The sequence below is a fragment of the Pempheris klunzingeri genome, chromosome 5 (assembly GCF_042242105.1).
Source record: "Pempheris klunzingeri isolate RE-2024b chromosome 5, fPemKlu1.hap1, whole genome shotgun sequence".
NCBI lineage: Eukaryota > Metazoa > Chordata > Actinopteri > Acropomatiformes > Pempheridae > Pempheris > Pempheris klunzingeri.
Window position 1 is genome coordinate 4,864,677 of NC_092016.1, and position 26,951 is coordinate 4,891,627.

The following is a 26,951-nucleotide window of genomic DNA, read 5'->3' on the forward strand; positions in this document are numbered from 1 at the left end:
TACGAGTGTATGTCTTTGTCACACGCTTGGCTCATTGCCAGACACTGCAGGTTGGCGTCTAGATGCTGCTTTGTGGTTGCAGTTGTAGTGAGGCAGAGGGAAAAAGGAGCTCTGATAGGGCAGGTGATTGCTCCGAGGCTGTCGGCTTTCATCTGTTTCCTTTCTCAACTTTCACGCACTGTAGGACATATCAGGAAATCCTTCTTAACAAGACATTATGTGACAGAGGTTTGGGGTTTACCCTTTCGGTTTAACACATCAGGTCTATCCAGAACTGGTCAGGTAAGTTGCAAATTACAGGAACATGTACTTAATTCCCTTTGCAGCTCTTTGCTGTCATGTGTCCTAATCTTCTTGTCAATCACTGTCCTAAAACACCAAACCATGCACATATGTCTGTATTGTATTTAAGTGTGTCAAACAACAAGGGAGAGCTCAGAGACTCACAAATCAGGAGGAAATAAAGAGCAGGATGTTTCTTCTCCAAACCAGTTAAATGACACTGATCACATCAAACATCACTATTTATTGCATCTGTATGAGGAGGACACATGAAAATAAAGTAAAGTACTATCTACAACTTGTATTCAGCGCTCACTTGCTGTATAAGACAAGTCTTTAAACAGGTCTATGCTGTACTTTCGCTGCTATAATCTGAAGTCACTGCATGCTTGCAGGGGTTGCATATTACGTTTTGTGCAAGAATTCACCTCTGCAGTACGGGGATTAGAGCAACAGAGCTCAGCAGATGTGTATGTCAATGGGAGGGGGGGTTGTGCGCAGTTTTAAAGAGAAAGACTTAACACTGTAGAAGCTGGAATAATATCTGGATTTTCACAAGAATGTTAAAGACTTAAAGCTCGTCTGTATTTCGAGGCGAATGAGACACCTCACTGTGTAGATGCTGTGAAAAACAAGAGAATATATCAGCATCCAGCTCTTCATGTTTGCTGACTACTGCAGTTTGGCCGCAGCCTCAAACGTAACTGCCTGGCAAAAAAATGAAAAAGAAATCTCAGGCTCATATATACAGAACTTGCAGAATAAATGCAACACAAAGATCCTCTGCGGCTTCGGTTGATGCTTTTAAAGTGCCTTGCAGTACAATGTGATGCGACGGTACATTTTTAGTATCACAAACCCTGCTAGAAGTGGTTTTCATGCTCTGCCCATTCAGCCAGACCGGACCACCTACCGCACCAGACAAAGAGCTCAGGGCACCGTCTACTTTGACTGAACACCAGGCCACAGGCGAGCTGCAAGAAAACCACAAGCACATGCAAACTGTACCGCAGCCAAAAACAAATCCATCACTGATAAAAGCTTTAGCTTCACATCTGTGGAGATTTAATATTCCCTAATATTGCACCAATACGTCTCTATGTCCGTGCAGCTCTGAAACAGTCTGCTGTATTCTGTCTGCGTGACTTAAAGGATGGGGTTGCCATGGTGACCAGTAATGGAAGCCAAGAATTAAAGTCATAATCCGATCCCAGCAGGATATAATGCTGTTCTGGCCGACTAAAGGATGCCAGGAGGAGGGGCTTCAGAGAGGGAAACTCACTCAGCCTCCTGTCACCCGTCAAAGACTTCAGGATGAGGTTAATTCACTGCCAACCCAACCAGTGAATCACACACAACATTTCCTGTGAGCCTCCATCCTCGTGACTGAAGCATGAGCATCAAAAAGACAAAAAGGGTTGATCATATAATTATTCTTTACCCACGGGTTTGGAGTGTAACCGCTGAGCGAGGCCTTAGTTATAAACCAAGTTAATTGCACAAAGCTGCCAACTCCGTTTGGGTTAAACGTCCAACTTTAGAGGATATGAAATGTTAATAGGCCCAAAGCTGAGTTGGACAAGAGAGTTAGCCTCGGGTCAAGTCCAAAGAGCCTCTTGAGCGTCTGTGCCGCATCAATTAAATATAATAAACTTAAATTTTAACTAAAAATCGGCAGTATGATATTTTATGGAAAAAAAAACACAGATTAAAGCCTAAAATCAGTTTGTCGTAGTGTGAATCTATCCCATGTCCCTCCACTTAGATTAGGAAAAAAGATAAATACGCCTCTAAAACTGTCAAACATTTTAATGCTACAACTGTGTGGTAAGTTTTGTGGGTTTTTGTAACAAACACGTAATTATTTTTTGTTAATGTCTTCAACTTAAATAAAAACCGTTTTGGCAACAGACTTAAAATCGGACATTTTTAAACAGGTTAAAGCTTGTCTCTCTCCGGGGTGACAGAGAGCGGGAGGAAACCAAAGCCAGACTCCTCAAATCCTTCCAGCAAAGCTTAAAGATGGTAGTAAACGACTGAAACGAGAACATTCCTGCACAAAAATATGATACTGCTGAGAAACTTTACTTCAGTAAAGGCTTTAGTAAAGATTTAAAATCAGCATTCAAGTTTCGACCTGGTACAATCCCAGAATAATACATAAACTCAACCCTTCGTGGTCACATAAGTAGATAAATACAACACAGTTCTGACAGGATGACATTAGAATGGCTCGTCATTTAATATTGCCTTGTAATTTGCTTATTAAAAGACTTATGACTTAAGTTGCTGTGAAGGACCTGAAACATGAAACTTGCTCTGACAGACTTGACACCTGATTTAGACTTGCCCCAAAAAACAGCTCTGCCCTCGAAATATAAACTCAGGAGAGCTTTAGCAAGAATAGGGCAGGCTATAAAACCTCAATACTTTTTTTTGTACACACTCTGATATGGTCTGCAGGACAGAGGATCAAAACCTATTAAATAAATAAAAATGGCACCAAATGCCTGGTCAGATTTGTAATCTTTATTCATTAATCAGATATTTCCTGATTTAATTGACAATTCAAATATATATATATTTATCTTATATGGCTGCTTATGTCAGGACAATATTCAACATTTGAGAAATGCATTTATTTTTTGTTAAAACTTTTTTGTTCTCATCAGCTCAGTTGTCCATCTCCTGATAACTAAACAGAGCAGCGTGCACCTGAACTTAACTTTGAATTGGTTTGATTTTATTTTATTTTTTTAATATTTTAATCTCTATAGGACTTGTCGCTGGGTGTGTTTCAGAGCAATAGTAAATACAGGCCAGAGCTGGCAAAATGAAGACACACACCCAGGCCTTTACATACACATCCACTGCCTGTCTGCACACCAGGTTCATGGAGGCTGACCTGAGCTTATTGGTTCATCTTCCACTAATAACGCTTCGGATATACATGGATATCCCACTGATCCTAGAGCTTGTGAGCCTTTCAGAAAATGTGCTCTCAAAAACAAAACGAGGCTGTGCCAAACCCCTGTGGCACGCCGATAACGGCTTTACTGCTTCCTGCAGGTCAAGGGTCAGGGAGCAGACCACACCATCATTATCAGGGGTGGGGAAGGTTAGGCAACAGGAGGTGTCAGCAAGGGATCATCCGTAGCTGTCGACATGGAGAGGAAAAAGTAGCAGGGGGGCTGGGGGCAGTGTTGGAGGGAGCATGCACCCTCTCTTCCTCTGAATGGCGCATGTTGTGTCCACACATGCGTGCACAGTTTTTAAATACAGGGCTTTCAGGCGGCGAAAAACATCCCAACGTGGCCATATTATTGGTCGTCAGTTTCTTGGGTAACAATTAGCAGTCGAATGTGTTTCTAAACACATTTAACATCACTCACATCTAATTCTGTATTATGGTAATGCCAGCCTGTGGCATGCTCTCTTAAATTACCCTGCTAAGAACATATGCCAAAAAACAGCTTTTCATTCAGGTTAATTATGGTGACTCTTCTCAGGTTACTGAATAACAGCAGTACTAAAGATGACATCAGGCATTTTAAAATTTAATGTTCGATTATACCCATCAGGAAATCTTTGGTCACCACCACCACAACCTTTTTGCATTGTGTATATTTTATTTATAATCTGTCGAACTACAAATGAGCCAGGCTTTAAATTAAAGTCACATGGATTTGCCACTTGCACTTGAAGCCGTACAGTCAAGCCGTACTGCCTCTCTGAAGATTTTGGGTCATGGCCTTCTTCCAAGCTAAATGCTGTCACCTCATTGCTGTTATGTTTAAAACTGTTCACAGCTGCCACAACAAATGTGACCGAAGCGTGAAATGTCCCAGAGTTTGATCCAAACAATACCTGGTGTGAGCATGGCCATAGAACAGATAGCAGGTCAGACCTTTCACTTTCAATCATCACATTACTTTAAGCTGTTTTTAACCCCCTCGTCTTTTTCTAGCCTTGTTGACACATTTTATTTGTGGACACATCGGTGTGCTATGAATGATGCATCCTTTTCAGGAGTGGAAACACTCACCTAAACACACACACTAACCTGAAATGAGAGATGTTTAATTAAATTTGGATCATCACAACAAATAAACTCTTACTGTATACAGTTGTCTGGCATTACCAATAATGGGCTGACAATGTAATGATGCCAATCATCTCATACAACAGCAGTAGAGCCTGAAAACAAGAGCTAACAATCGTTACCAATTAAACCCATCAATTCAGTCTTAACCCAGTTATGAGTGACTCATTCTTGCTGCTTAAAGGTGATACTGATGTTGCAGAAGATTTAAATAACAGAAACATGTGTGTTATGGCTGTTTGATATCTGATATTTAACTGCACGTAGACGTAACTACGTCCATTTTATGTTCAGATGCTGTCCATCTTGGTGCTTTTAACTGAAGTCAAAGGGGTATTTGTGTTTGCCTGTATAACAGGATAGCAATGAGTGTTGAGTGAAATAAAAATGAAAAAAAATAGGTCGGCTGTATCTTTCAATAGAGTCTACAGAGGCTTTAATTAATGTTTTTTTTGGCCATTTTATGCCTTTAATAGTTAGTCCACACTGGAGAGATGACAGTAAATGAGATGGGAAAGAGATGAAGAATAACATGCCACAAAGGTTTAACCACTTAAACCATTTTTTTTGTGCTCTACTTCAGCATTTAAAAGCCTAGTGTAGCCACAATTGAATAAATAGGTCGGTCACCTTCTCCTTGAAAGCACTGCCAACTCTAAGTGAGTTTCTATGGTGAATGTTAGTGTTATATAAATGTTTAAATGTTATTGAAGAATCAAAAACTCACAAGAAATGTGATTTTTGGTTGGGAGATCTGCACAAAATACAACTTCACTGCAACAATTATTGCATGTGTCCTAATACGCCATAATAAGATAACACCAGAATGGTGGCAACTATTACCCAATTGTTTTACAAAGCTCGGCCTATATAATAAGATAAGATAAGAAAGACTTTATTAATCAAACAACGGGTAAATTGTTACAGCAGCAGAAGAAACAGAAAAGGTGCAGAAATAAAGTGTCAGTAATGATAAACAGGTCTGCATAATGATAAACAGGTACTGTAAGTTAGGTTCAAATCTTATATACAGCCATGGCAGACCACTTGGCCAGACAAAAACAAGTACAATATCCAATCTACTAAAGAAAAGTGGAGAAAAATAATAATAAACACTGTGCAAATCCTCAAAAATCCACCTCATTCCCTTTATTGCAGAGTCAGGCCTGGACTGCAGTGTCATTCAACCATGTGGTGTTGACACAGGAGTCCCATCACTGTGTCAACCACAGGCCAGCGACACAAAAGCTACCCCTGAAACCCCTCAGAGAGTGTGTGTGTGTGTGTGTGTGTGTGTGTGTGTGTGTGTGTGTGTGTGTGTGTGTGTGTGACACATCAGCCAGCCACCATCTGTGGCTTTCAAGGCATCCAGATAGCAAATAATAGGTTAGGTAAACACACCAGTCGAGGTCGAGTGGGAGTCAGTTAGACTCCACAGTTAACTATTTACATCTCAGAGATATGATTTTATTTTTCTGCCATTATTTGCCAGTGGGTGGCCAATCAACAGTGAAACATTTAATATAGACACCACCCACGCTGAGTGTTCACACCTGCAGCAGAACTCAAATTACTAACACCTCATGAATATGCAGATTCAGACAGCAGCTACGTGATGCCAGCAGGTGGTGAAAGTTTATTTGCATACGCTGCCTTCAGCACCGTTTAATCCACGCCTGCATTTTAGGTGCAAGACTGTCTGACACGGGAAGGTGTTTAACAACTTCAGGGTGTGAGAAGTGTGAGAAAAAGCTGTTGTATTGTTCAAGTGGCTGCCTGCACAAAGATCGTGATCTCAAAATGTGGTAATGCCCACATGAGGCAGAGACGGGAGCCAGTTCGTACCGAGATGCACCACACCTCCAACTTTAATCAGTATCACAACAAAGTGTGAGTGACATTTTCATTGCGTTTCAAGCAGGGCTGATCATCGCTGATCATTTCCATGATTAATCGTCTTGTCCATCATGGCAGAAAATATTGAAAACTCTTCAAATGCCTTACTCTATCAGAACTACAATCCAAAAACTCAAAGATATTTAGTTTACAATCACAAATAACAATGAACCCACCTCAAATCCTCACATTTATGCAGCTGAAACCAGACAATATTTGGCAAGGTTTGGCATTTTAAGGAACCGATATCATTATTTTCTGACATTTCATAGACTTCACAATCAATTAGCAACAATAACTGATAGATCAATAATGAAAATGATCATCGGTTGCGGCCCTCTTTGAGAAATCACATTGGCTTTTATCATTCCGGCTCAACGAGGCCAATCATACATGTTTAATAAACTGACGTGAAGGAGGATGCTCCATAAAAATCAGGCCAGTGATGACAGATATAGCAGAGATGAACTCAAATATCATGTTTGATAGACAGAGAAACACAACCAGAGTCATGAAGAAGTCCAGCTCACTTAACATAGAAAATGCATCCCTACCTATTAACTGCAGAGAGAGCCTCTTGACATAAATAAGAAGGTGGCAGCTCACTATGCAAACAGAGCTATTTGTGACTGTCTGAGGCCTATTTGTGACGTTCTGCTGGCAGTTTGATGATGGAAGTTAAGTTACATCCACATCCTATTTGTGGCATTAGGGCCACATTCAGACCTCGTCCATTTTAGCTGAGCCCTTAACTGGACAGATCTGCACTGGAAGAGAAAGGCTGACGACACAGATCGAGTTGTTGTTGGACTGAAAGCTGAAGTAAGGAGGAAAGAAAATGACAAACGGAAGTAAAGTGCAGTGGAGAAAGACAAAGGCAGCGGCAGACGGAACAACACATTTGCATGGGTGTGGTATACGTGCAAGCCACTCCGTAATTACATCCATTTATTTTACATGCCCAGCTTGTTTCCAAAGTGCTTCATAATGGGGGGAGGAGGTGGAGGAAATGCATTCCTTGTCATAAATGTGTCCACATGTGGTGCATGCGGCTCGAAAAGTCGAAGGCTCTGTGCAGCGCTGCAGATGCGTCCGGCAGAAATGCGCTGACTCCTTAGACGTGGTGATATAGATAACTGAGGTCTTGCAGCAATGCTGCGGCCAGTCGTGAGGCTATTTTGGGGCAAGTTGAGTTTAAGTGTAGGCTATGCTTAGCATCAACTTGGAATAGAAGAGCCTTCTGTCTAGGTCATGAAGGCTAAACACTGGAAATGTATCTGGGTTTCACTCAATTTGCTGCGTTACTGAGCAGCCTCTCACCGTGACAAAGCCAGTTACTGAGGATCATTTGAATATCTGACAACACCTGCTGAGGAAACTCTCCCTACTGCAGACAGAGGTCTAGATAACCATGTTATCTATTGATTATTTTTTGATTAATCGTTTAGTCTACAAAAAGTTTCTCAGAAAACAAGGAGACGTCCTCAAACTGCTTGCTGTGTCTAAACAGTCTAAATCTAAAAAGGTGCTCAATTTACAAAGATACAAAACAGAAAATAAGAGAAAGAGAAGCTGGAGCCAGAAAATGCTTGGCAACTTTACTCAGTGATCATCTCATCAATTAATTGATTAACTGTTTAACCTAAAGACTGTTAAAGAATTAAGTTTGGAAACAAAAGGGAGAAAAAGCTGAAGCAAATAGCTGCTTGATTTGTTAGTTCTTAAACAGAAAATGTACCAATAGGGATGCAACAACAGATCAAATTTTGCAATATCACAATAAAAACAGTCTTGGTGGGATGTGAAACCGTAATATTATGTATTTACATGGCTGCACATACTTGAAACTCAAATTCTGCAGCGCCAGTTTTACCCAGAAAGCTTTGTCGCGGCAGCAGCTGTCTATTAGCTGCAGGTAGCAGCTAGTGTTTTTTCTGTTTTGCATCATTGTAAATTGAATATCTTTGGGTTTTAGACTGAACAAGAAAGCCAAAGACGTCACCACAAGTGCTGGATTTACTTACGATTACCTTTTTTTGGACATTTTATAGACCACACAAGGACTGTTGGCTTAATTAATGGTTGCATTTATGACAGTTTATACAAGTATCAGTTAAAGGCATGACTGCAGGGAGCGCACACGTCTTTGACAATGACACTGTATTGTCTGGCAGCCTGAGTGCACTGCTGACAGCATCATAAAATACAAAGTGATGTAAAGTCAGGTCGTGTTACACTGTAAAGAGCCAAGTCTATTCAAAGCTGAGCTCCAACTCACTTGTTGGGAACACACACTCCTCCTTCCACTGGTGCTACAGGCAAAGTAGGTGTTATTCATAGCTTCCGTCTGGGTAACTTGGCTAGCACCTTAACACTTTGGCTAACACTTAAAAATACACGCGGCATGTGTGGAGAAGTAAGCCAGCCTGATGCGAGCTCCCCTCGGGCCATTTTTCTGATGAGACAATGACGATCGAAACAAAAGGTCACAGCCAACAGTAACCGAGACTCCCCAGGGTCCGTACCGAGGATAGTCGGACTATGCCTGAAGCAGAATTTTTTCCACGTTGAATCTTATTGAACAGTTTGGAGTTTTACTCTAAATCTTCAGGGTTAGCAGGTTTGTCATTCCACATAAAAACAACAGTGAACAATGGTTAAAATGAATAAATGAATATGTATCAACCTGCACTTTTAGGATATACTGAAATCAGAAAATGCGCAGTTAGACTTTTATGGTATAAAATAATAAAACAGCAGTTGAGACGCAGTGATGTAGGGATTCATGTGACTTTGTGTGACTACATGAACCTGTTACTGTGTGTATTGTGTTTCATATGGACTAATGGAGTGCGCACATCCCCCCCACACACATACTATCAGCAGCTGCTTAAGTATTGAACATAAAGAAGCTCCCAGTGTGAAAGTGTGAAACTATAACTGCACAGATGGGCATAAATATTACGCCAGACTAGCGGCTGCAACAGCGGGAGGAAACGGAGAACAGCTCACACTTATATACACACACAGACACACACTGATTTCGCAGGACTATGGATCAGCGGCTAACTCCTGACACACTGGCTTGGCTCAGTGGATGTGAACAAAGCACGAGGTCTGGAGAGGCTTTAGACCCGTCGGGGCTTTTGTGTTTGCATGGTGATGCCATGGGTAACGACCACGCATCTGAACGTCACATATCTGTCTCTGCCAGTCCTCTCCTGGCCATGCCAATGTTACTAGTACTTTCTGCACAAATAAGTATCCAACTCTCAGGCTAGGATATAAATCTTGCCAAAATCAGGGAAAATGTTGGTTCTTTTTCATCTTTATTTGGCTGTTTGATTAAATCTGTTCCTTATTATTGTTTTAAAATACACAATTCATTCATTTTTGATGGTGTACTTTCTCTTTCCCCATTTTGTTCCAACTATTTTGCACCCCATATATCTTCTCCGTTGAGAGGGCCCTAGTCTCGATTTGCACAGTAAACCCCCACAACTATTGTCAGCTGTTGTCTCTTGTCATGCAGGTTAAGGCCTGGTCTGGTCATTCTGTAATAGTAGATATATGCTCTTATCGTGCAGCTCATTTTAACAAGCTTTTCCTACCACAGTTAACCCTGTCTTTGCTGTTGGCTCAAGAACTATGAGCCAGGGCTTAGACTTAGCCACTTAAACCAGCTGCTGCATGCCTCCATGTCATTACATTAAACTATGCCTGTAACTTAAGCCTTAAGAGGTTTAGGGACCTATTTAATTTCATTATCGACATTGTTTTGCCCTTCAGCTAAGCATCAAAATCCAGCAAGTCCTTACAGGGGCAAAGAAAAAAGAAAGACAGAATTTTCTTTTGATTCTGTGGGCTACCTAATGTTACTGAGTGGTTAATGAGCTTGGCAACAGCAGCCAAACAGCAGCACACAAAGTTGTTACAGCAGTTATAAAAACACAGTCCAAGTCACTCCCTGTTGCTTTGATCCGCACCGCTCGTCTGCCATCACTTTAAGAATAAATGATAGCTGCTTTATGTTTGTTGTATTGCAGTAATCACCCCAGCAGGCAGGTTCAGCAAGTCCTCAGCAGCACCGGAGCCCTTCCCCTCAATGTACACCTTCCATTTCAAGCTATCGTGACGTCTTTCGCTGTGCAAATAAGCCGACTACAGTACAATCTATATACTGGAGCAGGGGACGTGTATTGTGTAACTCTTTCAATCCACGCTCACTCTTTCCATGCATGGGTACACACATACTGTGGACGCAAAGGCACATTTAAAGCGAATATTTTGAGCTTTATGTTCCTTTGTGGATGTTTAAAAGAACAGGAAGGCCTCTGTTGAGATAAGCCAGGGTCTTAAACCGATTAAATTACCTCAAGGGGACCCCTCAGTCCTTAAGCAGCCATGTTTAAAAGGCACTATAGTGCACAATCTGGGATTAAGCATTATAGTTTAAAGTGCATATTCAAATAGGTGGTCTCCAAGATAAGCTCAACATTTTTTCCATTGCGTTGCATTTCAAGCATTTCGTTGACCTCGTAGTTGGGAACAAAGATACCCAAACGTTTCGGAGCTAGTTGGGTTTGTCTGGATTCAAAGCAGTTGAGAGATTGAACTGTCACGCCCAACTTGAACTGACTGAGCACGTGCACGGCGAGACTTGTCAACATACTTGAGAAACTATTTTGCCAGTTGGTAGCAGTTAAAACATGCCACTGCAAACCCACCACCAAGGTTTGGTGTCAGAGAGGACAAATAAAGCTACGTGTAAGCCCCGTTGTACTAATTACAACACTGGCTTTTCAGGCATCATTATAGCCTGAATCTTCCAAAATCATAGATTATTAGCGGAGGTTTAAAGCCTAAAATTGCTCAAAAACATTTTAGTGAGAGAGATTAACTGTGCTTTTGTGGGTATGATTTAGAGAAAGAACTGGTTTTACATATGACAGAGTGAAATGCAGCGTGCTATAATCAGGGCTGTAATTTTAGTTCCTGGAAACAGAACAGAACCAAACATCCACGTCTTCCTGAATGACTGCTGTCCACACTTCAACTGCAATTTGCATGCTCTTAGAAAGACTCTTTTAGAAAGTGCAAGTCATTTCAAACGCACACTTATATCCAGCTTGGATAAGCGTTTATCTTTCCAAATGTTTAATTAGTGGCCATAATTTGTCCTGCAATTTACCATCACAGCAAACATCCTGTACCATCCAGGGATATTCTAGCAAAGAGGCGTGTGTGTTAAGTGTGTTGCCTCATACACGCTTATGAGTTAAAACATTTCAGACACTATATTATTCAGCTCTGTGATCAGTTTTGAGGCTATATTTTGTGTATCTTTGTAATATATTCTAGGATCACTGCCTCCAACTGTCCAAAATTGAGATTCAAACACCATAGTGGTCTTAACATAACCTGAACTTTCACAGTTAGGCAGCATTCAATTGCACTGTGTAGCATTACATTAATGCTCAGTGCTACCACCAGAAGGTTTTTTATTGCAGCTTTAGAGAAACGTACAGAAAGAATCAGACTGAGAGGCATGAGCAGATCTCCTGCTGGTCTCCAGAGGGAGACGTGGCACTCTTACATCCACACTCAGGTACTCTGTTACACTGCTCAATCTGCTAATGGATATCACTGATTTGTGCTTTGCAGGTCCCACCACAAACTGTTTTATTATTCAGTGTAATTCACTTTGGTTTACTCACTTTCGCTCAACCTGCCTGTTTTACTCTGCTTCAGCAAGTCAGCCTGGTGATTTCATACGACTCCCTCGATGGCTTCAACCCTTCTTTGAAAATAAACTGACATTTATTGACATCGTCAGCCTCAAAATTGGTGTCTAAGTCTCTTGTACGGTGGATCTCTCCCTGTACAGCGTGTTAAATGTTAGTACAAATTGGCAACTGTGGAAAGAAGCCTTTGCTCTTTGATTTTTGTTTCTGCTGAAACAAACCTCTGCTGGGAAAAGTCTTAACATGGCATCTCATCAACTATATTTGGAGGCTGCATGTCTGAGAATAAAGCAAACTCAGTAGAGGGCAACAAGCACACCACTAGCAGCATCTCTTTAACAGTGCAGGGAATCAAAATCCCCCAAAAAACACAACTGAAAAATGTCAATTCCTGCACACACACAAAAAGAAAGTTAGTGTTTCAGTCAAAAGGACCTTTCCCAAGACACATCCATCGTGTCTGAATCATGCCATTGTGTGCTGCAGTTAAGTACTGTGTCACCTTACGATCTCTTGAGAAAGGTCCTTTTGACCGAAACATTAACTTTAAATGAGTCACCGCAAAAGCATTTTGATTCGGAAATCGAGTTTTCTCTTTGGAATAAAAACAAAAGCAGCCCACACGTCAGCTGCCTCACCACTAGGTGCTTTAGAGCAGCATCAAAATGTGGATTTAAACAGGAAACGGAATCAGGAGGCGCTGCTGGACAACAATGATGATGCATTTTTGTGAAAAAGTACACTTGAGAGTGAGTCTCAGGCAAACGCCAGCATGGCCAAGACTGGAAAACACACAGATACAGAGAAAAGGCGAGAGATGAATGCAACATTATAGCTATTATCTATCATTTCCTTGTGATCAAATGGCTTCTGGATGACGGATGGAGAGGCAGAGACTGGTTTACCAGTATGCTCCTGTCACTGTGCCACCTCACCAGCTGGGTGGGAGCGGCCTCCTTCAGCACAATAGCACATGAAGGGTACGCACTTAGGAAGGAGGAAAGGAGGAGAGGCCTGATTCTGTCTCTTTACCTAGAAAAAATATATATATACACAGGTCTGAATAGATTTAAGCAAGGCTTAAATCACTAAAGCTGTGACTGGGCTGTCAAGGGAATGACTGCAAACAAAGAGCAGCCCTGACAGTGAACGGTCTGCTGTCCTTTCCTTAAAACCTGGCTGTCAGTGAATCTCTCCTTGCATCGATTTACTGTCTTTCCTGCAGGAGGCTTCGAGGGGAGGCCAGGAGCACAGGCTTTTTGTCTCTCTCCACACCCTCCCCGCCTTCGATAGCTCAGCCATTACAATAGATGATATCAACTCCTCCTCGTGCATGTCAGGAGTGTGCTGAAGAAGGCCCGTGTGTGTGTGTGTGTGTGTGCACCTGTTAAATGATGCTTTCATGTTTTCGCAGAGTGCATCTGAACCACACACACACACCGAAAATCTGACCTGAAATGCCGGTAGCAGCAGCCAGAGGCACCCGGCTGGAACTGGGTCACCGTGCTTAAAATGTAATGAGGCTGAAAATTAATAGATACAGTGTGTGTGTGTTTCTGTGTGTGTGTGTGTGTCTGTGTGTGCAGATGCTGCTGTTGACCTGCAGGTGTTTGCTAGGCCCGCGGCGCTGACTGACAGGTGGCACCGAGCAATTAAGACGCATTTAGCCACTGATGGAGAAGTAAGAGACATTTTAGTGACTTACCTCAGAGCCACGCGGACTGAGCTTTCATCCTGCCCGGTCATCATGATTCCTTGCTCGGTAATCGATAGGAGAACAAAAAAAAAAAAAAAAAGGAAAAAAAGTGCGTAACGTTACTCTGCGACAGGCGAGCGGACCGAGCTACGGAGCTGCTCACCTCGTCTTCAGCGCCGCCATTTCAAAACAAACACCACAAATTATCTTCAGAGCATGATACCAGTGAGGAGGAGCAGAAGGAGGAGGTGGGGGTGGAGGTGAGGCGGCGTGTCCGCATCTCCTGCGCAGTTCAGCCCGGATGCTTCGGCTCCGGCTCGAGTCCACACGCGGACTGACGCCGCTGATAGGTGAGCCGCCGCCTCCTCTGCTGCTGCTGCCGCTGCTGCCGCCGCCGCGCGCGTTCACGTACACACACGTAAAGTAAAACGTACGTACAAGCGCTCGGGGGAGGGAGCCGCAATGCGTCAGCAAGCCACGCCCCCCTCCCCTCTCCAGGGAAACGGCTGTGAGGTGACGTCATAACAATTTAGTGAAAATGGGCTTTAATTTTTTTGTAGATTTTAAGTAATAATTACGTGATTAATGTCGCTCATTAAGACTATTTTACTATATTTTATTTACATATTTATTATATTTTACTCTTATATTTTAAATTCTGCATATCTGTATGTCTTTTTGCATTATTATATGTCTTACACTCTCATGTTTTTCTCTGTTAACATTGTTGGGGGAGCCTGAGATTTAAACAATTTCATTATTGTGCACATAACAAATAAATAAGTGACAAAGTAAGCAGCCATGTCTCCCCAACTCTAAAGATATGATTCATTTGATTAAACAATCAGGTAAATTCCACATATATAAATTAAAATGTTCAAATTCTTCTCAGCAGAAACTAATAATAACGTGTCCAAAACACAATAAAGTTGTACTGCCAAATGTAACATAAAGTCTCCTAGCACTTTTTGTATTTAATTGTATTCCATCATTATTTTGTATTATTTATCAATATTATTTGACGACATTTTTTTAATTGAATGGTTCAATATCACTGAAATGTGTGTTATTATAAAAAGCAGCAACTTAAAACTACACATGCATATTTACATTTATTAAGTAAGATTCAAGAAAATAAGAAATGCTGTACTGTACAAACACCATGTAAATGCTTTTTCCACTCATTATTGAACACGTTTCCTTTCTTCCATCCAAATTAGTAATCAACTCGTTCCTTGTGGTTTTCTGCGGTGAAGGTAATCCTCACTTTATTGGCCTACATAAATGTTATTCAGAGTCAGAATCAGAATCAGAATTCCTTTAATAATCCCCAGGGGGAAATTGCTTTTTGTTACACACACAGCTCCAAAAGAATAAGAATAAACTTCAAACACAAAAGTAATAATAATGATAATAATAATAATGATACAAATAATACCACTACTACTAATATATAACAACATGTACACTCAGTATTAGCCCACTAGTTACCTTCTCAAGTGATCTAATGCACTACTGAATGTATTAGCATCTCCCATGTCTAACCTCTTCCATTTTAAAAACAGATAGTGTACATTGTTATGATGTTTTTCTCATATTCTGTATTGTAAATATCTCTCTTTTATATTTCTATATTTTGTGTTTCTTGATTATGCACAAACATACAAAGGCTAACGTGAAAACTTACTTGGCACTAAACCTGATTCTGAAGTGATCTCTTAGCGCCCCCCTGTGGCCATAAACCATCATGATCCTGTTTGATGGAGCGATAGAAGAAACATTAAAGTATGTTAAGCTTCATCAAGAACAGAGAGCATAACTGAAACCTTAAAGTTTCTTACACGGGGAAACGCAGACGCCTCAAAGATTAGACATTAGATCAGAGGGTTTTGATTAAACTATTTGAAAGACAGGTGGAGCTGATAAGCAGGGATGAGAGCTGAACTGCTGAATGGGCCACGGCATTCAGATCAAACAGCCTGATCAAGTCAGATATAATGTAGACATTCATTCACACTCAATCATTAATGAATGAAGATGTAATCCAGATAAAAGTCCCCCCAAGCACCTGCTCTTTGCATTGGTGTGAGCGTTTAACGGTTAGGGATTGGTGTCGGCTGTCAGAGGGTTTAATACCCGCAGGTCAAAAGAATCATTTAACATGAATATTGGGTTTCTATAGGACCACCCACCCAACTTTTGGCACATTTTACTGTGTATTGATAATTGTCCTGATCATACTTTGACCTGTCAGGACACAGCTGTTGCAGCAACATAGAATGGATGATTTCTTTTGTCCCTCTTTAAATATACTGGTTAAGGACTTTAAAATATTGCACTGACAGAAATGGTAGATTGCTATAATGACAAGACGTTTATTTGTTGCATCGCTGTCGACTGTGATGGGACTCCTCGTCTTTTTTTTTTTTTATCTCTGAGTATGTAATGTGCTATATGTACTATACAGTTTTTTTGTGTGTATTGTTTGTATCAGATGAAGCTGATTGTGTTTATGCACTATAAAGGATTATAAAGATACTGTTAAAAGACAAACTGTGAGCCACAAAGCAAACCAATGCTACATATTTACCTCTGTTTGTGTGTAAAAGCGTTTAGCACTCCACCCTTAAACTTCCTGCTGGGCAATAATATCGTGAATACAGGAGTCCCGTTACAAGCCTATCAAGTTACCGGGACGCACAACACACTGCAAGCTCACTAATGCCTAAACACACGTCAGAGCACATTATGGACAAGACAAGCCAAACACTGCATGCTGGCTGCTCTGCAGAGGCTGAAAATCAAGCAACTCTTTGAAAGTCTGTTTGAACATTTATATCTAAGTCCGTTTTCTTTACTGTAGGCCACAAAACAGACATTAATAACCCAAATAATGTGAGTACTTTCAAAGTTTTTGTCTCATTCACTGGATTCACAGCACAACTGTTAACACTTTAAATCGTTTAGTCTCTGCTCCTCTCTTTGAACACTCAGGTTACACAATGGTTGGACAACCAGACTTGAAATGTAGAGTAACACTTAAATAGCTGCTTCACCCAAATTATACCGTCAATAAAAACCATTCAACCCTGGTGGCATCTACACATGCAGATAGTGTTGGTTTTCCTTTGTCAAGCTTGGAAACACAGCTGGTGAGATTTCTGCCTCCAGCCCAGTACAATGGAGGTGAAGAGAATCTAACATACGGAGTTTGAAGCATTGAAAAATTACTTTTTGATCTTGGTTTTCACAGGGACAGTTTCTCCAGAATGCAGTGCTGACAGACCGAAGCACTGATAATGGAAGAAGACGTCGCTGCTAAAGAGGTTAAACACAAGTTTTTAATGCTTTGAGCACTAAAAAGAATAATAACTTAAAAAAAAATCTATTCACCAGGTTACATTGGGGTGGCAGCAGAAATCTCAATGAAGACTAACTGCAAAAGAAATGACCATTAAAAAATTGTTCTATGTATGTTCTTTGTAATTTGGGTGAACTGACCCTTTAAAACCCTGAAAAAACTCAGCACATCAACTACATGTACCTACGTGTAAACACTGCAAGCAAATTAGAAGTTTTGCATAATAAACACCAAATTGAACCAAACTGCTTTAACGTGTTCGTGTTTATTTCCCAAAGATCATATTGACACAGAATATTAGATTATTTACAACATGATCATTTCATAAACAACCCAGCCCCAAATTCCTTCCTTCATGTTTGCTGTCCTCCTGAGGATAAATTAAATCTGTTGTAAAAAGTGTAATTTTCCAAGAAAAAGCTCTTTTTTCTCTTAATCTCTCACACATGCTGGTAGTCACTAAGATTTAAATGAATAGTGGCTGGATGATGTCACTGCTTTGATATTGCTCATGAATTTTCACAACAAATTTGACAACAATGAAATGTGACCCCAAATCTGTACTTGTAGTGAATTGTTTTTGTTCCCATAAACGCTTCAACCTCTCCGATCTTACATCACTGGAAACAAATTGAAGATTACTCTCAAATAAAACATTTAAAAAAAAAAACACTTTTAATTAAAAACTCTTGTACAGTTTTTTTTTTTTAAGATGGGCCACTAAAGTGCAAATTGACGTTCTGCACAAAGTTGTTCAGGACTTGGTCGTCATTATCTGAGCTGCAAAAACAAAGACATTAAATTGAACATTAAAAGGGAACATTTAGCACTGCTGCAGCACAGCAGATATTAAAATAGATAGAAAGAGATATTATTAGGGCACTTAGCACCTTAACGCGGTACTTACAGTTATATAGGCTATGGCATTGTCTGACCCCACCGCTCCACTGTGTGCTGCGCTCAACTCCGAAGCTTGCTAGAAAATTGACGATTTGAGCAACTTGTTCTAACAATCTCACATATAAAAATCACAAAAAAAGACACCATTTTGGTCTTTAAAGTGCAATCTCTCCAGACTATAGCAGCAACCTGCAATCCAGTGTTTTGTTTAACACCTGCACAGATTAAAAGATTAAACCCATGTTAGTAATTTCAACAGGAATGTGTTTTAAACAAGAGTTTTATAGAATAATGCAAATGTATAAATAAGCCAGAAATCAGTGTTAGTGTATGAAATTATCTCTACTCTTTGTTGTGGATCTGAACTCCTCATGAATTTAAAATTACAGATCATTAAGGCTTACAGACACATTCTTGTTCGGTTGTGCTGGAAAAAAAACAAAAACAGGATGCTCAGACTGAAATCATGCAAGGAATTCTTTAGACAACCTGAAATAAGACGTCCCAGAAAGGAAATGCTGAGTTAACAACCAGGTGACTCAGTGTCTGAACTCACTGAATAAACAGACGTGTTTCTAAAATGTTACGTGTTGCGAAAACACAAATCACTCCCCAAAGTCCATCTGTAATGTCCTCGAAAGACGACGGATCAGTTTGTTAAACGAGAACTTTCAGTTTCACATTTGGACATTATTCTGTCCTAATGAAACCTGATCACTCAAACACTGGAAAGTCTTGGTTCAATTGTTTCTTTCAAGATGAGTGAGGGGAATGATGGGAAACAAGAATAGAAAAAAAAAAAGAAAAAGAAAAGCAGACCAGCTCCCAGGTGAGACAAAGTCAAACAAAGAAAAACAAAACAAAACTGATGATGAAAGAGTCGCCTGAGCGAGGGGAAGGTTCTGTTATAGTCAGTCACTGGAGGCCTGGAGCCTTTATGTGCGTGTTTGATCACAACCACCAGAAGGCAACACGACGACCTTCCCTCCACGCATCAGCAAACCAAAGGACAGAGTGCAAAGAGAGAATCTCCCCAGTCTACTCTACGTCTGAGGCATCGTTGTCAGAGAGGTAGTTGCTGCCTTTTACCCGGATGTAGTGGACGTGACGGTTGCCGCTGTGTGACGAGGCTCCACAGGAGCAGAGCTGACCGGTGAACAGGTTCTCGATGTCTTCCAGCTGAAGGCCCTGGGTCTCTGGGAGGCAGCCCTGGACGAAGAGGAGACCCAACACCACCAGGCCTGTGTACATGAAGAACGCCCCTGGAGGAGAGTCACATGTTGATTTTCACTGTTAGCTACTGAGCTATGTCTGCATTTATACAACTGTACTGCTAATGATAATGACACTACGGGAGAAATGACTTCTCATATTCAAGATGGCTGACAACTTGCTACCTAAAAATAAAAATGAAAATGCAAAGAGGGTTTCAGCATTTCAGCTCATATCATGCTGTGATGTTGACTCGTATTAGATGAAAATGAAATGGAAATGGTAAAAGCAGGTTTGTTATGTGAACTCTCAAAGTTCTAATTGAAGCAAACCTTGTAAACTTATAAGCACAACTCAGCTGGACTTCATCTAATCTCCCTCACCGCTGTCCTGTTGCTATAAACAAGATGATGTTTGTAGTCACCACGCCTGGTTATATAAGCAGTAAAAAAAAAACAACATTTTCAGAACAGGCTGTGGCAAAAGACTCCTTTTGAAGTTAGAAATGACTGACAGGGATTAACCAGGACAAGCAGATCTGTGAGAAACAGGGAATGTTAAAATGTTAAAAACAGCAAAAAGCCCTTTTCCTACACTGTGGTTCATGGTGTATTCACCATCATGTGACCTCCTGATTCAGTTTTACCGTAATACGTCAGAAACTCAGCGGCGTGAAGGAAGGTCAGAGACACCAGGACGTTGAAGATCCAGTTGACCCCGGCTGAGCAGGCGTTGCCGGTGCTGCGGGCCCACAGCGGGTAGATCTCTGAGTTCACTGTCCACGGCATGGGGCCCATACCTACCACCCAGAGGCATTATTTAATATTCTCAGTGATAATATGCACTGCATGTATCATTTCTTGATATACTTATGTGTTTTGCTATTGTCCCAGATCAAACATGTAATCATTTAGGCATTTATTAAGGTAGAGACAAGACAAGCATCCCTTTTACCTATATATGAAATATTTGTGATATTTTCATTATTGTATAAATATGATTTCTTTCAAGCCACTATCAGATTTTTGTGAGAAGTGGAAAGTAGGTCACAGAACAAGATAAAAACGACTCATCTTCAGACCTGGAGCAAAGAACGCAAGGTAGAGGATGAGGCCCACGAGGACGATCCAGGAGTAGGATGTCGGGCAGTAGTTGTAGGCCCAGAGCGAACTGCCAGGTGCCTCCGTCTGGTTGGAACAGCTGGATGAAAGAAACAGAGGTTTTGTCGATCTTCAAAATACAGCAAAAGAAATCTGGTTTGCATGCAATTCTGTGTGCTATATATTGTATGTGTGTTTTGAAAATTACAGTAGCGTCCTCTTTTCTAATTACAAAGAGGATGCAACTTCTTCAGCTTCAGCTCGAAAGGTTGCTGAAAGTGATTCCATTTGTCAGTAAATGCAGTAAAAGTTTCCAGGCACTTTTACACAACAAACAAAAAACAAAAAGACAGAAAAGAAATCTGTGTCTTACCTTCCCCAGGCAGCGTGATCTGGGGACGCCTGATTCACAGGGACACAGGAGGAGTTGTACACTCCGGTGCTGTTTTCACGATAACAAAATCCACAACCAGGATCCAACATGCAGAATTCACACGACCTGGAGGACAGAGCTGAACGTAAAACCTCTCACAAAGTAAAGCGTCTGTGCCCACGCAGGAGCAACAGACTCAAACCGCTATTAACTACCAACACAGTGAAGATTTACATCCGGCTAAAAACAACGTCCACAAAAGCAGGAAGAACAATGAGATGGAGCTTGAAAAGCCCTTTGGATAATCCACTACTTATGCAACAGGAACAGAACTCGTGAGGACAGAAGTAACTTTTCACTAGCATCATAAATTACACAATACATTACTACACAATGTGAACCTTTCCTCAAAACCACTAATAAACATGAATTTTTCATATGCAATTTCCTTCAGTTCCCACAATGCCTTTCAACAGCTCTTTAAAAAGGCGCCCTGACTATGTTTCCAGCTCTGGGTGATGTGAAGGCAAAGACAGTGATGTTAGTAGCGAGGTGGAAAAAAGAAAATCTAAAATGTTAACATGACGTAGAAAACCGTCTGTCTGAGTCAGAAAGAAAAATGTTTTCTCTCTGACTGAACAACAAAACCTGACATTTACGTTTGACGTTTAAAATACAGAAAAATATTTAATTATTCATTCAGTCATTATTCAGTCATTATTTTGAGAAAAATTCTCATTATAAAGACTTTTTTTTCCAGCACAGTGGTGGAAATAGGCTTCCATAGCTGTTGTACTAGCAGTATCTTGAGGTGTCACATTGCCGACATGTGCCAGTTATCTGGATCAATAACAAACACTTTAAATAAATGTCTCAAAGTGTATATGGATGGTTGGAGGCAATGACTACAATGACTGTAATGTGGCAGCGGTGTGTTCTCTCACTTATAAAGTGTGCAGGATGAGTTTTGAGAGTCGACTGGGCGGAGGGTGACGGGCGGAGAATTCTGGGCAGATAGCAAGAATCCAACTGCTAGCAAAGTCAGGCTCAGAGCGGTACCTGCATTAGAGCAAAGAAAGACACTAAATGAAGCCCTGAGACAGAGGAAACACTGTCTGCATGAATTAGGAACAAAGAAATGCTGCACAGCTGTCTGAGTAAGAGTACAATTACATTCTGTCCCTCTGAGTGAGATCGATAATGAATGCCATAGTAACATGAACCGAAAACAATATATAAAATTACAGCAAGCAAGAGTTAAATTATTTTATTACATAGCTTTTCTGAGTCAATCACAGTATTCTACAGTCTGTTATTCTGTATAACAGACCTTCGCTATGATTGCAGTTCTGATAGCAGAAGAAGTACAACTAATTAAAATCAATTAAATCATAAGTCAGCGTTTTGTGTGATATTGTTGAGTTCTTTAGTACAAAGTCATTCAATAAGTGGGGTAAATCATGCCTTCAGGATGATTCAATGATCAGCTCACTGTACATTATCCCTTATGTAGAATACTACTTGTAATTTAATCAACAAAAACATCATAAAAAAAACTAATTATCGAAGTAAAAAATAAAAAGTAAATAGTGAGTGACCTTTTCAAATATTCTAATTAGTCATTTCAAGTTGAGAAATGTCCTCTTACTTGACAGGGTGTCACAAATTCAATCAATTTGTAACATCAATCAGTCATGTAATTAGAGCAGCACTGTCCAAGCGACAAACCTAGCAGACTGCCCAGGGTCAGCTTCCTGCGGCCCACCCTCTCCACGAGCCACACTCCCACCAGGGTGAACACAAAGTTGGATGCAGAAGTTGCGGCAGCCAACCAGATAGCCTGTTTATCGTCCCGCACCCCGGCCATCTGCAGAATGGTTGCACTGTAGTACCTAGATATGGGTGAAATCAATGTGCAAGTCAACCCCCAACCAAAACCTCAGCAATTCTGGCATGATAAGTGTGTTTTTTTTCTAGTTAGGCAGGTCTGGACTCTGATTTATCATTTGAGCTGTTACAACAGTGGGCGATGTTATCAGGCGGCGGGGAGATAACGATGTGGGAGCTGTTGTGAGACAAACAGATGACCTACATGACGGTGTTTATCCCAGACAGCTGCTGAAACATCTGGAGGCCGCAGCCGACGATGAGAGCCCTGCGAGTCGGCCCGTGGCTGAGGATCCGCAGAATAACAAGGCCTCCTGAATGAAAAGCAAAGATCTGTAATGAATGTTAACATTTTAACTTTTGAACATTTTAACCTTCATTTTCTTTCTTTCCAGATGAAACAAATTCTGTCACCACTTTTTTTTTCTCATGTCTCCCTAGAAATGTTTCACCTGCACCCGCCTCTTTGTCCTCTTCCTCGATGCTGGCTCTGATGGTGTCGTACTCCTCGTCAACGCTCTGGCCTCCTCTGATCCGGCTGAGAACTTGACGGGCCTCTTGGCTCCGGCCCTTTTGGAGCAGCCAACGGGGGCTCTCCGGCAGGAAGAGGAAGCCGACGAACTGCAACACAGCTGGGACGATGGACAGGCCCAGCATGTACCTACAGCATGGAGGATGAGGAGGAGTAAAGGGGAGGAGGTGTGCTGAGAGACATATCGGCCACTGCTGGTTCTCAAGCTGGGGTCTGAAGACTCTCAGGGGTCTTTACGGTTGATTTCAAGCTCGGTCAGACAGACCATGAATCAGGGCAGCAAAGACACATGAGTGAGGATGTCTAGAACTGATCCACAGGACAGAAATCTGAGAAAATATTTAAGGCTAAATGCATCTGGCTTTTTTCATTAAAGTTTCTTCTTTAAAGCTTTAAAATGAGGCCACGTGCACCTCTGGGACTATTGATGGGTGCCAATTTATCAACAATACAGTGTCACGGTTGGCCACATGGGGCGAACATACTAACCACACAGTCTACCGGTGAGGACTTTAACTTGCCTTTTTTCATATTTGGCTAAGGTAAACAGAAACTAACCTCTATCATGGAGGATTTCTATCAGAGAAGACAGTGTGGTGTTGAACCGGTGCGTACCTCCAGCCATCGTGGCTCAGGAAGCTGAAAGCTCCATCGACCACACTGGCAATGAACTGGCCACCGGTGATGAAGAGGGAGTTGACGGTGACCAGCTGACCCCTCTGGTGGGGGGGGGACACTTCGGCGATGTATACAGGGACTGTCATAGAGGCGATGCCTGATGGGGAAAACAGGAAGGGTTTCATTTTGACGTACACAGAAAAGTTTTTATACATCCTTTTGTTTATCAAGAAAATCCTGGGACAGTAATTTCTAGTTATAATCTGTTACATGATCCACAGCCCCGTGCTTCATTCAGGCAAAGACAAACCAAGAGCAGCACTGGAAAAGCAGGTCAAGTGGAGAGAGGTAACTGGTAAGAGAGAGGACCACTGTATGTACTTATAAACAGGTTTAAGTAGCTGGGAGTGGTAGTCAACTGAGCTGAAAGAATCGTTTGTAGCTGCTGGTCTGAATTACTGGGAAACCTGACAGTGGTCTGAGGGCAGAGTGTCACTGGAAAATGTTCAAGATAGCAGAGTTTCTGAATGATACCAAAATAAGGCTTGTTTGATACCTTAAAGTAAGGAATTTAAACAAATGTGACCCTTTTTTATTAAACAAAAAACACTAAATCTCCCTGTGGACCTGTGTTAAGTAACCTAATTAAAATATAGGTTGATCAAAACATATTAGCTCAACAAATATGTGAAAAACCTGTTTCAGTTTTCAACCCTCAACACTTTTTGATCATTTCTGCTATGTTCCCCTCACGTTACCTGGATAAATACAGGCTGTGTGTATTAAAATGACCCGTTTTTTTTTTATAATTTCCAAACACCAGCTCACCTATGCCGAATCCAACTATGATTCTGCCCACGAGGAGGACCACCTTGTCCGGGGCTACAGACAAGATGATGCCCCCAGCGGTGAAGATGAAACTGGCCAAAAGGATGCAGATCCTTCGCCCCAGCCACCCGTTGAGGGAGCCTCCGCTCAGGGCGGAGAGCGCCGCGGCCCCAACCGTACTGGAGACCAGCAGCTCCTGCCACAGAGTGCTCAGGTTCATCTCCTTCTTCAGGAGCAGCATGGCCCCGGAGACCACCCCGGTGTCATACCCAAAGAGGAATCCCCCCAGGGCGGAGAAAAAGGCCAAAACGTAGATAAACCCAGGTGTGGAGGCATCTTGGTCCTGGAGATGTCCAGCCGATGGAGGCCTAATGAGACTCTGCTCCCCATCATCCGCTGCTTTCTGCCTCCTGCTGCTCATAAGGCTGCTCATGGGCTTCAAGCTGTATTCATGGTGGCTGCAGGACAGAGGGGATACAAGGAGTGAAGCTCACACCCCTTTATTACCTTTATTACTTAGGTGCAGTCATATGAAAGAGTCCCTCAAAACCTATCAGGGTTGAGTAAAAGTGGGGCAAAACAAAGGGAGAGAATAACCCAGCATGCTTTTCAATGCCAAGTCACTAATCCCCGAATGAAAGATCTGACCTGTGTGTCCAGCTGGAGAGAAGAAACAAGGAAGAAGCCGACACGTCGACGCCTAAACAGCTAAACTTGCTAATCAATCAATCGATAACGTTTCTTGATAAACCGTCCTGACTGCCTGTGTGCATTTTTCTGCTGGTACCGCGGGTTTCACTGTCAGGTCACGCGAGGAAATTCACCAAAACTGTCCACTTTCATGCCTTCAAACTAGCGTTACTGTTGACAACTGGCAAGTGCTGTGTGCGGCCATGTTTACGTGACGTCAGCTGACTGTCTCAGCTGAAGAGGTTAATTTTGGGGGGAAAAAGGAACTGACGTTTCACCGTTTCTCTAGAGCGCAACGCCAAACTCCGTTCAAAATCTTTAATTTTAGTGAATCATTATTAATCGGCAAATGTTAGAGATGTTAAAACAATAGTTCATACAACTTACCAGTCTTGTCGTCAATTCGGCTTCCTAATTTTTATCCCAACCTTTTGTTTTTCATTCAGCCTGTAGCTCATTCACACACATTTTAATTACATTTATTTATTTATTCGTATTTCCGATTTGCATGATCAGTAATTGAGATGCTAACATATGTGAATCTATTTTCAGTTTTCATCCAGTTTCAATCCTGACCCAGCCAATTTGCAGGGCACTGAAAGCAAATTTGGAGTGCCAAGGTAGAAAAGTCGGTGAGCCGAACTTCGTTCAAAATATAACATTTTTAGAAATCGTCGCTTATCAGTACATGACGAATGTACATTAAATACTAATGTCATATATTTGGTCTCCTCGGTCAAATCGGTGTATATTTAAAAGATAAATACCGTTTGATTTTCAATCTAGACACTATTTACAGACTTGCTTGGTTCATAATATTGTTCACAGGGTTGCCAGTTTGTGCGGGTGCTGAGAGTAGCTTAAAGAAAACTCTAAAATTTGAGAATATATTAAAGTAGTAAGTATTGCTTCAGTTGTTGATGTGGACTCAATATGCATCTATCAACTAAGCTGTATGCAGGAAACCACTGCATGTCACACAAGCTTAAACCACCATTCAAATTCTGCCATCAAATAATTGCCCATAAAATTTGCCCTAAGCCAATGAGAGCCTCTGAAAAGATGAGACTGGTGGTATATCTGTGCAAAGTAACTCAAACTCCAGCCTACCTCTGAAAAGCTTATGTTGGAGCAGTGCTGCTGCTGGTGTCCTCTGCATCAAACAGGAAGTTTGTCTCATGGTCCAGGATCATATGATCCTGCAGGAGAGGAGGAGTGCCCCAGTGTAATGAATGGCTTACCTGTGTAAGGACAGATCCCCACATAACAGACAGCTGTGTTTACCTTCTCAGCTTTGTCAAGCAGCAGGAATTTGTAACATTTGAAATAGATATCAAAGCTGTTAAGTATGAGCAAACTATCTCATCTTATTCTTATATCAGCTTATCTGCCAATGACGACTGCATAATGCCTGATGAATGTGGGTTTTTAGCAATTTAAAGGCAACATTCGTCTATTTTTTATTGGATCAGATGAGCTGTTTGTCTTTTTATCTGGTTATTCTGCCAAATTCAAACGAGGGATGAAAAACATTTAGACATCCAATCAATCATAAACCCATTTTTGGTCACTATCTTTCATTTTTTCCAGTCTAAATAAAGAGTTACTGAATTGGACACATGGTAGTATTGCTATTATTACTGCATGAGGAGTGAGTTGCTGCTATGTGACAGCAGAGCGACCCTCCATGCTGACAGTCTCAGTACCGTAAACACACAGCTAGGTGCGCA

General features: G+C 41.4%; 2 protein-coding genes across 3 annotated transcripts in view; both read right to left on the bottom strand.

Annotated features, from left to right (window-relative positions):
- Positions 1 to 13,775, bottom strand: part of kif21a (kinesin family member 21A) — a 50,350-nt gene extending 36,575 nt beyond the window's left edge. Inside the window, exon 1 of the mRNA XM_070830581.1 lies at positions 13,730 to 13,775. Within this exon, the coding sequence (XP_070686682.1) occupies positions 13,730 to 13,773 (44 nt within the window). The 5' untranslated portion in view covers positions 13,774 to 13,775. The remainder of the gene's footprint in view (positions 1 to 13,729) is intronic.
- A 3,552-nt stretch (positions 13,776 to 17,327) lies between these two features.
- Positions 17,328 to 25,285, bottom strand: LOC139201231 (proton myo-inositol cotransporter-like). Of its 2 annotated transcripts, XM_070830500.1 has the most exons (13): positions 25,180 to 25,285; positions 24,532 to 24,989; positions 23,701 to 23,860; positions 23,006 to 23,214; positions 22,759 to 22,867; positions 22,395 to 22,558; positions 21,611 to 21,725; positions 20,667 to 20,792; positions 20,275 to 20,393; positions 19,840 to 19,992; positions 19,071 to 19,243; positions 17,989 to 18,057; positions 17,328 to 17,861 (listed from the first exon to the last, which is right to left on the bottom strand). In XM_070830500.1, exons 2-13 carry the CDS (start codon positions 24,962 to 24,964, stop codon positions 17,853 to 17,855), a joined length of 1,839 nt encoding a protein of 612 aa, XP_070686601.1. In that variant the 5' UTR covers positions 24,965 to 24,989; positions 25,180 to 25,285; the 3' UTR covers positions 17,328 to 17,852. The 2 variants fall into 2 exon arrangements, with proteins under 2 accessions (XP_070686601.1, XP_070686600.1); XM_070830499.1 differs by having other exon boundaries at positions 17,328 to 18,057.
- Between the last annotated feature and the right edge of the window lie 1,666 nt (positions 25,286 to 26,951).

Bases quoted from the DNA above. Each gene is read 5' to 3' on its own strand.
- LOC139201231 (XM_070830499.1), bottom strand. From the start codon at position 24,964: ATGAGCAGCCTTATGAGCAGCAGGAGGCAGAAAGCAGCGGATGATGGG. The intron at 22,559-22,758 runs GTAGGTCATCTG...ACCCATATCTAG, and splicing joins TCTGGGATAAACACCGTCAT to GTACTACAGTGCAACCATTC. The intron at 19,993-20,274 runs GTCTGAAGATGA...TCTGGGTGGTAG, and splicing joins CCTTGCGTTCTTTGCTCCAG to GTATGGGCCCCATGCCGTGG.